The sequence below is a fragment of the Mixophyes fleayi genome, chromosome 2 (assembly GCF_038048845.1).
Source record: "Mixophyes fleayi isolate aMixFle1 chromosome 2, aMixFle1.hap1, whole genome shotgun sequence".
Taxonomy (NCBI): domain Eukaryota; kingdom Metazoa; phylum Chordata; class Amphibia; order Anura; family Limnodynastidae; genus Mixophyes; species Mixophyes fleayi.
The window spans coordinates 333,754,041-333,768,812 of record NC_134403.1 but is presented as its reverse complement, the minus strand read 5'-3'; the positions used below and the strand labels follow the sequence as shown (position 1 = coordinate 333,768,812).

Sequence of the window (14,772 nt, the reverse complement as noted above, 5' to 3'; positions counted from 1 at the left end):
ATTAGGGCTGGGGGGTAGGCCGGCCAGCCGCCCCCCGGATGCAATATACAACATTTTCCCCAGCGGCCGCATCTGATGACAGGGGATGCGGCCGCGTCAGCGTACAGTCGGTCACATCACATGACAGGCGACGCGGCCGCATCCCCTGTCAGGAGATGCGGCCGCCTGTGTGCCCCCCGCGCTTCCCTCTCCCAGCCCGCGCCTGGAGGGAGGTATCCAGAGAGGAGAAGGAGATTAAAGATGCAGCACAAGCAGACACTTAAACTGTTGCCAAACAAGCAGCCACTTTCCCTTCTAATCCTGTATACCAAGTCATACACTGGGTAACTGTAGAAAAATGCTTATCTCAAATAAATTGTCCAAAGTGTTTACTTTATCTGCCTCTCATGGTGTAACCAGGATGGATTTAAATATACTGGGCCATAAGGCCTCTTTTCTATGCTGCAGTACACCCCCAGCACCTCACATTCATAGCCCACCTGCATCCCAACACCTCTGCCTCCTATGTATATAAAATACATAAATGGAAAAAAATAACCATGGCGAACAATGTCACCTTCAGACTGTGAAATTCCTTAGCCTCAGTCCTTTGTGGCTTCCATAAATCAGGCCTAGATATCTAGTTTGTATGCAACTGGGTTTTCGACTGATAGAGTCATGATAGAATAAATCAATATATTCTCTGATTGAATGTATGTTATTCATAAAGTGAAGTTTCTACATGAAATCTGATTTGTCCTGCTTGGGCTAATGGATTGTCACAATTTTATGCCAAAAGACCTGGACTGAGCGCTTGTTATTTGTTAATTAACTAATAACTTCATAGTAGTAATGTGCAAAATGAATTATATATTGTATTTAACAAATAAAGAATCCAGTGGCCATGTACATGTGGAATGTATGACAATCCCTCAGTACATCACAGTAGCATTTTACAACCCACAGCTTGTTAACTCTTAGAGGCTGCCTATATAAACAAACAGATTTATGTATGTGCACTGTTTAAAGTAGATGGGAATCCTTCAGTACATTAAAAACAATATTTTATAATACGATAAAGTACTTTGCAGTATAGAACCATTTCCTAATCAGATTCAGTAAAAGAATGAAGCCCTTCCTCTAAGTATCAGTGTGACAATTGTTTAATATTCATCTTTAGATCTGCGCAACTGAGAAATGAGAATATGGCATATACACGTGACTGCAGAAAAGATACACTGTACAGTAGCTATCTTTTTTTGTTGAATGAATGTAGAAATGAAAACAAAAATGGTGTTACCACCTAAATGATAACGAGCAAGGGGTCTCCTTGCAAAAGAGGTAGCCAACCCAGCAGAGGCGCAACTAGCGAGCTGTGGGCCCTGATGCAGAGAGGCGTGGAGGCGGGAATTGGGGCCCCAGACCCTCTGCATCTGCCATGCAGCAGGCCCCATTATCTCCATGAGAACCAGTGCAAGGCACCTGCCACACCTATGGTAGTTCCGCCACTGCAGCCCAGGCTGTAGCATTGGTGCAGGTTATTCATTTGTTCATTTGGGGCAGAGCACATTGGTTTTCGTTTAAAAAAATATTTATTCAATTGTTTTTTTTTCACACCTGCAAATGATATGGCTTCTAAGAAATGTGTGCACGCCCCTACTGCACTGTTCATGAACTCACATGATCTCTCCAGGCTTCTCTACAGTAAGAGCAGTAAAATTGTGACATTCACTCCTATATTTCCTGACCCAGTAGGTAGACTCAAGGAAGGATTAAATACTTATAAGTAAAAGAAAATACAGCACCACTGCCATTAATAAACAGATTCAGTAAAAGAATGAAGCCCTTCCTCTAAGTATCAGTGTGACAATTGTTTAATATTCATCTTTAGATCTGCGCAACTGAGAAATGAGAATATGGCATATACACGTGACTGCAGAAAAGATACACTGTACAGTAGCTATCTTTTTTTGTTGAATGAATGTAGAAATGAAAACAAAAATGGTGTTACCACCTAAATGATAACGAGCAAGGGGTCTCCTTGCAAAAGAGGTAGCCAACCCAGCAGAGGCGCAACTAGCGAGCTGTGGGCCCTGATGCAGAGAGGCGTGGAGGCGGGAATTGGGGCCCCAGACCCTCTGCATCTGCCATGCAGCAGGCCCCATTATCTCCATGAGAACCAGTGCAAGGCACCTGCCACACCTATGGTAGTTCCGCCACTGCAGCCCAGGCTGTAGCATTGGTGCAGGTTATTCATTTGTTCATTTGGGGCAGAGCACATTGGTTTTCGTTTAAAAAAATATTTATTCAATTGTTTTTTTTTCACACCTGCAAATGATATGGCTTCTAAGAAATGTGTGCACGCCCCTACTGCACTGTTCATGAACTCACATGATCTCTCCAGGCTTCTCTACAGTAAGAGCAGTAAAATTGTGACATTCACTCCTATATTTCCTGACCCAGTAGGTAGACTCAAGGAAGGATTAAATACTTATAAGTAAAAGAAAATACAGCACCACTGCCATTAATAAACACAACATAGTGTGGTAATCTGATTGCCAGAGTCGGAAAGTACTTTTCTCCACAATTGGGGCCTGATTCATTAAGGATCTTAATTTGAGAAACTTCTTATTTCAGTCTCCTAGACAAAACCATGTTACAATGCAAGGGGTGCAAATTAGTATTCTGTTTTGCACATAAGTTAAATACTGACTGTTTTTTCATGTAACACACAAATACTTGATAGCTTATTTGTACACTGAAATTTAAAGTGGATATTTGTGTGCTACATGAAAAAACAGTCAGTATTTAACTTATGTGCAAAACAGAATACTAATTTGCACCCCTTGCATTGTAACATGGTTTTGTCCAGGAGACTGAAATAAGAAGTTTCTCAAGTTAAGATCCTTAATGGATCAGGCCCTTAGTGATGAACTATGTTTTATTGGGTTTCTTTCACCTTCACCATCCTAAAGCAATGGATGAGGGATTATGAAAATGAAATGTTGAACTTAATGGGAATGGCTTCATTTGGCCCCATATAAATATGTAACTTCTCTTTCATTACCTCTATTACTATTGTTGATATGTAGTTTTTTGTTGCTTTTTTCTTACCTCACGGCATTTATCCTGCCTCTGATTTGGGGTGACGATCAAGTTCGTCACTACAAAAAAAACATTTTCACCCTGAAAAAAACAATAATAAATCAGTTCTCTTTTATTTCCAGTTATTTTATTTAGCTGAAATGTTACTGACCTGCGGTGGTATGACGTAATCCACCACATCCCACAGTCTCGGCCCAAGTTCAGTGGTGTTGGTATAGGCAACTCCTTTTAACTTTGTGATGACAGAACTCTGTATGGACGTGTCTGTGTCTTGGTAACCTTTTTTAACAACGAACACCCATCTGTACAAGAAATGAGAGTTACATATAAAAATGCTCTTTTTGTTATTAACAATGAGAGAGATTAGAAGTTGTATTCATAAGAACGTTAATGCTGGCACATAGCACTCAATGTCATGTGGACTGATAAACACAGTGGTAAAGCTGAATGCTTTATCTTACTTTGGGTTAGTGAAAGTAAAAGCTGTATAGATCAAATCAATAACGGCTAGACAGATTACATTTAAACATTAGTGTTTATCTGATGAAAAAAACTAGATATTTTACAGTATTTTTCCTATATATTATAAACATTTGAAAAGGAAATAATATTGTAAATGTTTTCATATCTGCTAAAAATGTTAAATTCAAATCTCTGGGCAACCAGCAGAGGAATAAGAAAAGGGTCTGTAACACTAGGGGTCGGAGCTGTTTTATATACCGGGAATATGAGAGGTTTGTCGTATACTTTGGTAGTGGAGACATTACTAATATGGGGTCTGAGCAGCTGTTGTGTATACTGGGCACCTCATATATCATTGGTGTATTGCCATGATATATACTGAACATTTGAGGTTGTATTATATATTGGTATATTATACTGCAACCACAGTGCCTCTCTATACTCCCAATTTGTCATGATCTCTGGCCTTTTTCATAATACTACAGTTTAGAATTTGAAACACTATCCTCCAATAATTCTCCATTAGCTTCTACAGAAAGAAGAAATACTGAGAAATGAGGTCTAGAAGCCAGAATTTAGTACTATGCAGTTTCAACCAGGTATATTTTAAGGGACAACAACAGCCAATGACAGGTCTTGAAAATCTAGGTCCAGTAAAACCGAAACAGATGGAGATTAAGGAATTGTTACTGGGATAGGCAACCTCTAATGAGGATAGCAATATCTATGCCAAAATCATAATAGCCTCAGTGCAATATTTTTACACAACTAGGAAATGTGAATATTTCTTAAGATATGACTTGGTCACAGCCCAATGGACGTCATAATTAAATATATTCTTGGCAGTGTCAGGAAATAAATTAAGGATTTGCAGTTTTAGCAGGACTGAGTAATTACTAACTGCAGTATGTTTTTTGGCTTGGTTTAGTAATGAGTGAAAACTTAATTGTGGCACATAAAATATGAAGTGATATATCAAAATGAAATTATATATCACTATGTTACTTTCTTTGTCATGTACTTTAAAAATAGCACCAGAAAAATAGCAGGTGTAATATTGTACACCTGTAAATGAGGGGAACCTGCAGAGCTTTGCGTATTTGGAAACATTGATATTTTGCAGTTAAACTGTGCTTTTTACCTGTACAGTGGGCGCAGCCATTTTGTGGGATGGACCAATAATTATCAGAATGCAGCAAACTGACTGGAAATGATATATCTGAGGCATGAGGTACAAAGTGCAGGTCACACAAAGTTCCTCATACCTCAGTGATGCACTCTAAGGGCCTGATTCATTAAGGATCTTAACTTGAGAAACTTCTTATTTCAGTCTCCTGGACAAAACCATGGGCCTGATTCATTAGGGATCTTAAATGAAGAGGTATCTTATTTCAGTCTCCTGGATAAAACCATGTAACAATGCAAGGGGTGCAAATTAGTTTTCTGTTTTGCACATAAGTTAAATACTGACTGTTTTTTCATGTAGCACACAAATATCAACTTTAAATTTCAGTGTACAAATAAGCTATCAAGTATTTGTGTGCTACATGAAAAAACAGTCAGTATTTAACTTATGTGCAAAACAGAATACTAATTTGCACCCCTTGCATTGTAACATGGTTTTGTCCAGGAGACTGAAATAAGAAGTTTTTCAAGTTAAGATCCTTAATGAATCAGGTCCTAAGTGCTCAGCTAAGTGCACAAGGAAAATATGCTAGTTCCAGTGTGTCTTATGGTTTGTACACATCAATGGTACTCAGTATAACGATACTGACAACACCAACTCATACACATGGTCTCAAAGAGTGTTTAACACTTGACAACAAAGCCTGATAAATACTATTTGATGTCAGATCTCCAAAAACTAATGTAAGCTAATGGCTGAGTACACATATTCATTACATGACAAGTGTTGGCTGCACCTTGTGCTACGTCAGTCACATCAATTTTCATATTGCTTACAGGGTTCACAGTCATTAACACTTTGTTGTAACATTTCAGACATTGACCCTTTTTGGCCCTCTTTGCACTAAGACTAACTATGACAATCTAATTAATTTGACAACATAATACATTACACTCTGGGCTAGATTTGCTAAACTGTGGGTTTGAAAAAGTGGGGATGTTGCCTATAGCAACCAATCAGATTCTAGCTTTCATTTATTTAGTACTTTCTACAAAATTACAGCTAAAATCTTTCAAACCCGCAGCTTAGTAAATCTAGCCCTCTGTCTTTGTTTTAAATTAAACTGACACTGCCCAGACATGTTTTAGTACATTGCAATATTCACACACTAAAGAACACTTTGCATAATAGATTTATGAGCTTTAATTATCAGTTTTCTATATTATAGATAAGTTCCTTATGTTTAAGAACTTGTCCAGACAAGCACTTATTAACATTTGACACAGAATGGGGACAGAAGAGAACCACGTGCAATCTTCTGCTGACTTAAGCACCACTGAGGGCAGGGCCAGCATGTAGAACAATTACCAATGCCTCACTAGATATAAATTTCAGAAAATATGTGTAATGTTTCCCATGTTCTTGTCAGTACCATATTTTTCAACCACTGAAAAGATACCTCCATCGATATAGGGATCACTCTAAGCCTGCAGTATTTTCCAAGTGGTTCTCTTCCATCTCAATTTCTTCTGGAATATGTTAAAAACTAAGATCTTAGAAGAGATTTGTCTATGTTGTGCATGACACAGTTTGTGAACCGCTAAAACACTGTGGCTGTCACAGAGATTATCGGTTATGTATACACCTAAACGTGGGAAAATGCTGCATGAGTCGCTAACACGTTTAATAAAAAAATAATTGTTTAAAAAAGACCAGGGTTTCTCAATTTTTATAATCAAATACCCCCAACAGATCACATTTTAACAATATCTTGCCTTGCACAAATGAATTTAGGTGAAAATCTTAGCTAACAAATTAAACTCTATTCTTCCTGCCCTAATACATGCAGATCAAGTTGTTTTTGTACAAGTCTGTCAGGCCTCAGACAACACCAAGCAAAAAATAGATCTAATCCACGCCATCCACAAAAGAGATGCACTTCCCTAATTTTATTGTTTGATGTACTTGTAACCAAATTTCCTGACCATTTATTTTCAGGGATTTGAATGCTGCACCAGATAGGCCTCTGCACCTCTAGACCTTTGCTACCTAGGAAAGGCACCCTCCTCATCTGGACCTCTGCTATCTAGGCTTCTGCACAATCTGGACCTCTACACCATTTAGGCCATGCACCATCAAGACCTCTGCACCATCTAGGTTACTGAACTATTTGTGCCCCTACACCATCTAGATCTCTGGTCCATCTAGAGCTTGCTACTATCCTGACCTCTGCAATCTTCAGGCCTCTGCACCATTGTGGACCCCACTCTACAACATCATGGACCCCCCAACCAGGCCTATTACCTCCCATCTCACTTCCACATTACAACACTGGCACTAACATGAACAGAGCTCATTCATAATCCTCTTTCCCAATCCCACAATATCCTCACGTGTGAGCATCCCTTTAGATTTTAAGCTTGCAAATGCAGGGTCCTCTATACCATCTGTATCAAATCTAGTTTTGGTCTCATCTATTTCATAAGTAATTTGTCCCCTATGTTTTTTATGCATAACTTGAGTGCGCCCAAGAAGGCTGCTCAACCCTCTACCCTTTTGTTCCTTAGTTCCCTTATACATAAATTGATCCTCCCTAATTTTATATGTAAAGCGCTTGGAGTCTTACTGTGAGAAGGATACTTTATAAATAAAAAATATTATTATTTATTAGTAGTAATAGTATTAGAATAGAAAATAGTAATGTATTTGATTGGTTGGTTTGAGCTGTCAACCAATTCGATAGATGAGAAATGCTTTAGATCTATAGTCTATGACACAGGACCCCTAGAAAGGTGGTATTGTTGATGCCTGTTTGGGATTCAACATATGCCACCAGGGTGTCCAGGAAGAGCCAATGCTCTTAGTTAGTAGAAGGGTTCCATACTCTTGTGTTTCCCCCTCTACTAAAAGTAATAAATGCAGTACTGAGTAGCCCATGTAACTGTGATTTGGGTCACTCCAAAATCATGGTATCCAGGTAAGGTTGTGTAGTGCAGGGGCTGTTGTGCAATTGATAATTTGCAGTAAAGACAGTGTTTCATTAATCAGAACAGCACCTCCTTGACGTGGGAGCGATGGGTGAGGAGATCCTGAGAAAATGACAAAATATCATCAAGATAAATAGCCACTGAGGTGTACAGTAAATCTTGGAAAATCTCGTTCACAAAAGATTGGAAGACCGTCGGGGAGTTTACTGAGGCCAAAGGGCATCACAAGATATTCAAAATATCTATCTCTAGTGTTGAAGGCGGTCTTCCACTCATCTCCTTTTCATTTTCGGGTCAGATTATAAGCTCCCTGAATGTCAAGTTTGGTAAAAATCCGGGAACTGCTAATGTCAGAGATCAGGGGTATAGGATAGTGGTTCTTGATGGTTATAAGGTTGAGAGGGCGATAGTGGATACAGGGACGGAGTGACCCGTCCTTCTTCTTCACAAAGAAAAAAACTGCAACGCCCGGGGAGGAAGATTTTCTGACGATTGCCAGGTTGTAAATTCTCTGTAATATATTGAGACATTCCCTGAGTCTCCAGTATGCAGAGGGGGTAGTGACATCCCTTGGGAATTTGTTTGCCTGGATCAAGTCGATTGGGTAGTCCCTAGAACGATGTGGAGGAAGAATGACAAGTTAAGTGAGTAACTGGATGAGAAACATGAGTAATGCATCTCAAAGGACACTAAGAACCCCAAGAGGTGACCTGGGCTCGACTCCAGTATAACTGGTAGTTATGTATCCGGAGCCATGGCAACCCCAAAATAAGGGAATTTATGGATTTGGATAGAACCAGAAACTGGATCAACTCTCAATGTAATGATCCTACCGTCAGCCAAATGGGAGAAGTAACGTAGGAGATGGAACCGTTGCTGACTCGGTTACAATCCACTGCTGTGAGAAACAGTGGCCGAGACAATAATCGCAAGGATAGTTGGAGCTTTGAGATGAGAGCAGCTGAAATGTTTCCAGAGGAGCCAGAATCCACAAAAGTAGAGGTCAGATTGGCCCTTTGGGAGAGTCCAGTACAACAGCCATGAGAAACTCAGAGTTACAGGCAGAATAGGGAGCAGGTACTGAGTTTCCTAGAACGACATCCCTCTTACCGACTAGGAGGGAGAGTTTCCTGGCCTGTTATGACAGGAATTTAGTAGATGACTGAAATCACCACAATAGAGGCAGAGACATTGCTTGAATTGTCTCACATGCTCTTTTGTAGTCAATCGAGAACGACCAATTTGCATCGGTTCCTAAGGAGTGGATACCTCGTTCTGGAACTGGGGAGCCAGAAGGGGAACAAATGTTGGGAAGGAGATCGCTACTTAGTGCGCTATTGGTAACGCAGGTCAATCCTGACACATAAGGAGATGAGGGCATCCAAGTCAGAAGGCAATTCCCTTGAAACAAGCTCATCCTTGATTCAATCTGCTAAACCTTGCCAGAAGGTCCCTACCAAGGCCTTGTTGTTCCATTTTAACTCTGATGCCAGCATGCGGAATTGCACAGCATACTGACCCACTGTGACACCGAATTTCCGAGAGTGGGGTCATTACGTTCCCAGAGTGGTGAGGCCCAGGCAAGTGCTTGACCGCTGAGGAGAGAGATAATAAAAGCCACTTTGGTACATTCAGAAGCGATGCAACTGGGTTGCACTCAAATTAAATGGCACATTGGTTCAAAAAGCCCCTGTATCTTTTTGGATCTCCATCAAACTTTTTCAGGGAAGGAATTTGCAGCAGAGATGAGGAGTTGGAGGCAGATGATACACTAGGGGGCGCAGGGGGAGTGGTGACCACTATTGAACTGACTGCCAGAGAGCTTTGCAGGGCATCTAATTGGGTAACGACCCCTTAAACACACTGTAGAAGTCGTGCTTGGTTTCATTCTTGTTATTCTACCTGCTGTGCGAGGTGGAGAAGCAAGTTGCGGCCAGACGGTTCACCTGTAACCTCTCTGGACATGGCCAGAGTATACTGTCACAATTCTTGAAAGACTGGCACAGCTCTAGTGGGAGGTGTGGTGTCTAACGCTCCTCCGGTTTTCTCCAGGGACCCCTGCAAGGAGGTATGGGTTTAGCGGGAAACTCGCAGGTGGCGGTCCTTCCACTGAACCGCCAGTGAGACAGGGAAAATAGAGGGTAGTCAGTCTAGTTGGATCAGCAACGTACGGGCAGCAGAGATGCACAGGGGTGTCCAGAAGGAGTGATCAAGGTGAGCTGGGTTGGTAATGTTCGAACAACACAGTACAAAAGGAGGATACCGGAAGAGTGGTCAAACAAGCAGGATTCAGTACCAAAAGCCAAATACAGGAGCTAACAGGAGAATAGTCTGGAGAAGCCAAGCTTGTGTACAGGAGATCACCAAAGAATACACTGGAAAGCTGTAGTCAGGGTACCCAATACTCTGGCACCAGGATGGTGCGAGAGACAACTTTAAATAGTGCCCACAACCAATCATTAGTGCTGGCGGTGTGGCGTCTTCAGGCATTGCCAGAATTCCTAATATCGTCCTGTTGCGCGCATGCGTGGAAGAGCCGGTGGGGAAGCCGGGAGCATCACGGGACACCTGACAGGCGGCCGTCCCAACATGGAAGAGGGACAGCACCTAACAGCAGAGTGGTCACACTAGCTGAGGTCAGCAGGATGCAGATAACACAAAATAGAATCAGCAGGCAATGAAATAGTCATGGAAAGTCAAAGGTCAAAACCAAACTATCAGCGCAGTACAAAGTTAGGATCCAAGTCTCACAAAAACAGAAAAGTATTGCATCTAAATGCAGGATTCCTGACATTTACTTAGTGACCAATTTCCCAGTATGGCTAGGAAGAGTACCTGGACCTTTCAGTTCTGGGCCTGGCTGTAATTAGTAGAGGAAGGTTACCCTCTCCTCCCCAACTTCCTGAAGTCAAGCAGCCCATCAGTGAGTATCCCAAGGGCGGGCCACTTTGAATGGGGTGAGACACCATGTTGTGAAAAATCATTGTAGTCAACTATAGGGTTCTGTGGACCCCAAATCTGTTACACAGGGACCCTAGAGAGGTAATATTTTTTCTGCCTTCATGTCAGCTTCCCTTGTTTCCCTAACCACTATCCTACCAGGATGGTTAGGAAGAAACCCTTATGTTTTTAGTGCTGGAAATAATTATAATAAGTAACGGTTGAGTCATTTTTTTTATTTGACCTTCATCAACCGGATGTGATTTTGGGGACTTAATGTAGGGTGGAAAAAAAAAAAGTCATGGTACATAGTTGGCCAACACATATGCCACCAAGTATTATATGGTATGGTGTGGACTTATGGACTTTTTGTACTTGAAACAGATTCCATAGAGGTGGAGAATGGAGATGCATTTAGCTACTACTAGCATCAGTTTGGCTAGAAAAAAACAAATCTTTAGTGAAGGGAGTGGATTCCAATTTGTAGAGGAATCTAACCTCTATTTTACCTGGTACAGCCTAGGGTCTGATCATTCTGATTAGGGCACAGCCCCAATTCCTGGCCAGGGCTAGAGCCTCTTGCCCTTAGGGGGGGGACATTTCATGTTTGTGCCCCCTCTGCTTAAAGCCCCATACAGATTAGCATTGGGTTTGGCTGTTATGATTAAGGATGTCAGAACACAGAGGCAATTTGGAGGTTGTAAATTTGCCACCTCTTGGGAACTCATTAATTACTCTAGCAACAACAGGCACCAGAGCCCATACAGTTTTCAGTGCTTTTAGCTGGTTTATTATAGAAGGGAAACCTGCTTTCATTTTCCACATCCACTTTTTACCAAAAGCACCCAGCGCAAATAGCCTTTGTATAAAATATTGGAATTTTATATATTGGAAATATCAAGACTCACTAATGCCATCTATTGTAACATACAAACTGATGTTGTAAAATACTCAGTATCATACATTACTCATCATTCTGACTTGGGAGTTTGGGTGGGAACAGTGATCTGTTCTGTTACCGGCTAAAGATAAAATCTTTTCAGATACACTGTACAGCATGTTAATGAAGTTAGGAGTGATCCTTTTTTAATATGAAATTTCATGTTTCACCAGATATGACTTCTAAAAATCACCCATGTGTGTTTGTGTGGTGTGTTTATGTGTGTGCTATAGAGACGTAAATGGAGAAGTTCTGTGGCTATAACAGTGGTCAAAGTGGAAATTTAGAAGTGGCTGTATGGAAAATGTTAGTGAAAAAAATTTGATAGTTTTACAATGAAGGCAGTAGAGAAGTAACAGTACCACCACATACCAGCCCACTTTGATCACTGGGCTACATTATAAAAAAATGGAAATACTTTTTACATGGTATATTAGCATTGATGAGTGAGTGCTATTTATAGCATACTTACCTACTTTCTCCTTGCTTTTTCCGGGAGAGGGGCATGTCTGGAGGGCGGAAGGGGTCGAGGCGCGGTCAATCGCGTCATTTTGGCCCCACCCCTGTGACGGAAATGACGCGATTCACAGCGAATTGCGTCATTTTGGGGTGCCAGGTGCGGGGTGCAGGAGATTTGCCAGCTCTCCCGGGAGTCCGCGAGACTGACTCGAATTTCGGGAGTCTCCTGGACATTCCAGGAGAGTTGGCAAGTATGATTTATAACTAACAACATTTCAAAATACAACATAAAGAACAGACCTTGTTGTAAAGAGGGTCTGCATTTTGATTTGATGACTGTCACTGTGCAGGAAAACTAACCACCCAGGATAGTTCCTTAGCACAGATAGCATGCCTGTTACACATGTACTCTCTTGACTATCACCTCACACTCTTCAGGTTTAAAGCTGTGATTTCAATTACAGTTTTGTACAAGATACACAGCTGGATTCTAGTTTCCTACAGATATTCTTTCCTTTTTATTTCAAGCAGCTGTATATATACATCAGTTCTACAATAACAGCTTTTGTCAAAGGGCTGACCTGGTGATCTCATAAAGTGGATGGGACTGCACTATACATATAAGTATTGACACCCTTTACTGCTTGTAAATTGACTGAACAACTTGCCTTATGTGTATTATTAGGAGCAATGCAATGCATTTATTTTTTGTGCATGCAGGGCAAATTCTGTCTGCTTTCGCATATAGCACATAAATACTGAACAGCTCTATTTTTACATTGCAATTTAGAGTTGAGCTAGAACATACCCCACCCAACTCTAAATCTGTCCACGCATTTTAATTAACCCCTGTAGTGCAACATAGTTGTGAGTCTGCATGTGTGTCACGTTACACTTAGTCACTAGTTACGAACGAGGTTGACTCATGGATTCACCAGTCAGAGTGACAGTGATATGACAGGCTGATGTCATGGAAGAGCTGAGCTGGCCCATGCACATGCAGAAGAGAACCCACAGCAACTTGACAACTGCTAATCTTTACATAATCCTTCAGATAAGTGAAACTTAAATGTCACTTTCTTTGGAGAACGAAGGGGGTGAAGTGTGAAGGGGAAATAAATGCTGCAGTCTGGTCTGAATTTCCTTTTTGTCACTGGATGACTTACCATGGAATGTAAATATAGTTTTCATTAGATAGTTTTATATTCCCGAGTACTCCAAAGTGTGACATATGGCATATTCAGTGCTTTTGTTATTTAAAGTGGTAAGCTATATTCTTAACATAATTTGGCATTTATTTGGTAACATACTTATTGTCTACAAAAAGAAAACAGCGACAATGCTAATAAACTTATTAAATCTAAAAATAAAAATAAATACATCAAGAATGTTTAATAGAAAATATAAAAATAAAAACAATCAAGCTTAGCCTACTACACTGCAGTGTAGCTCTATAAACATATATTAAAACGCTATGTCTAGACAAATGCCGTTAACAACAACATCCAATAGTAACTACTGGTAATGCCAGAGATGGAAGCCATACATAAGATTATTTCAGGAAAAGCACCATTATGTCCCTGGTACTCTACAGGTCTCAGCAGTGGGGCCCCTTAGAGCAGTGTTATCTGTACCCCCCTGATGGTGTCCTTGATGCTGGGTACCCCTAGGAGAGAGGTCCTGACAACCAGCCTGTAGTTGGTTTTCATTATGGCAGGGGGGCCCCATGCTGCGGGTTCCTCTGCTATAATGCCACCAGCCCAGTCTGGTACTAATAAAATCGGGGGGATCCCATGCTTTTTGTCCCCTCAAACCCCTGATTTTAGTAGCATCAGTCAGGGCTGGTAGCACTATAGCAGGAGAACCAGCAGCGTGGCAGGGTCCCCCTACCATAATAACAATCCTGGAGATGGTTGTTATTATGGCAGGAGTTGGGAAGGGGGAAGCATATTGGTTATTTTGTTTTCTTTGCTATGTATTAACTGTTTTGTGCCTGCTGTGTTGCAGGTGGGTCCGCCGGCTGGCACTATAGTTGCCGATTGACTGTCAACTTTACTGCTTGTCGACAGTCACAATGTCGCCATTTTAACCACGTAGACACACTGAATCTTTCGACATTTCTGACTGTTGACATTTTGGTGTCAACAATCTGGCTGTCGGCAGGTTCCGCGTTGACAGATCATACCCAACTCATTTTTTGAGGCCAGTTGACCTATTGGTTGCGCCTTGTCTCCTGCTCCACCATCCTTGTACCCATGCTTCTCATGCTCTCTACTTTTAAATAAGTCAATATAGAGGCTTATGAAAGAACAATTGGGTTTGATATGCATGGTATTTTATTTACCATACAGTGAGTATCTAATATGTACATTTTTTCAATACTAAAAAAGTATATATATTTAACATAGCTCACCTGGTAAGCTGATAACTGCCTCTATTTTCACTAAACTATGTCATGTTTTTATATAAAATTGATACATGTGATTTTATTTTTGCAGCAACAACATTCTAAAGTAAACAGTGTGTTCTTACTGCACCACACTACTTTTATAAAGTACTGGTTCATTTATACTTGTTCTGTTTATTTATCTCTGTATTGCTAACATTGATACATTAATTTCTTGATACGTGGTCTTAAAATAGGTGGCATTGTTCTTGTGCCACGCTAACTGACCCCTTAATTGGCAGCTTACCATGCAAATTTGTTCTCAACAGTCTCACTGTAAAAAATATACAACTTGACCGGTTTGCAGATGCTTCTAAAGGATTTCCCA

At 40.8% G+C, this 14,772-nt stretch overlaps 1 protein-coding gene across 2 annotated transcripts in view; it reads right to left on the bottom strand.

Annotated features, from left to right (window-relative positions):
• The window catches only part of P2RX5 (purinergic receptor P2X 5), a 77,039-nt gene that overhangs the window by 55,044 nt on the left and 7,223 nt on the right, over positions 1-14,772 (bottom strand). For both annotated transcript variants that reach the window (XM_075196945.1, XM_075196946.1), the window contains exons 2-3: positions 3,236-3,386; positions 3,094-3,165 (exon numbers count right to left, since the gene is read on the bottom strand). In XM_075196945.1, coding sequence (XP_075053046.1) covers positions 3,094-3,165; positions 3,236-3,386 — 223 coding nt within the window. The remainder of the gene's footprint in view (positions 1-3,093; positions 3,166-3,235; positions 3,387-14,772) is intronic.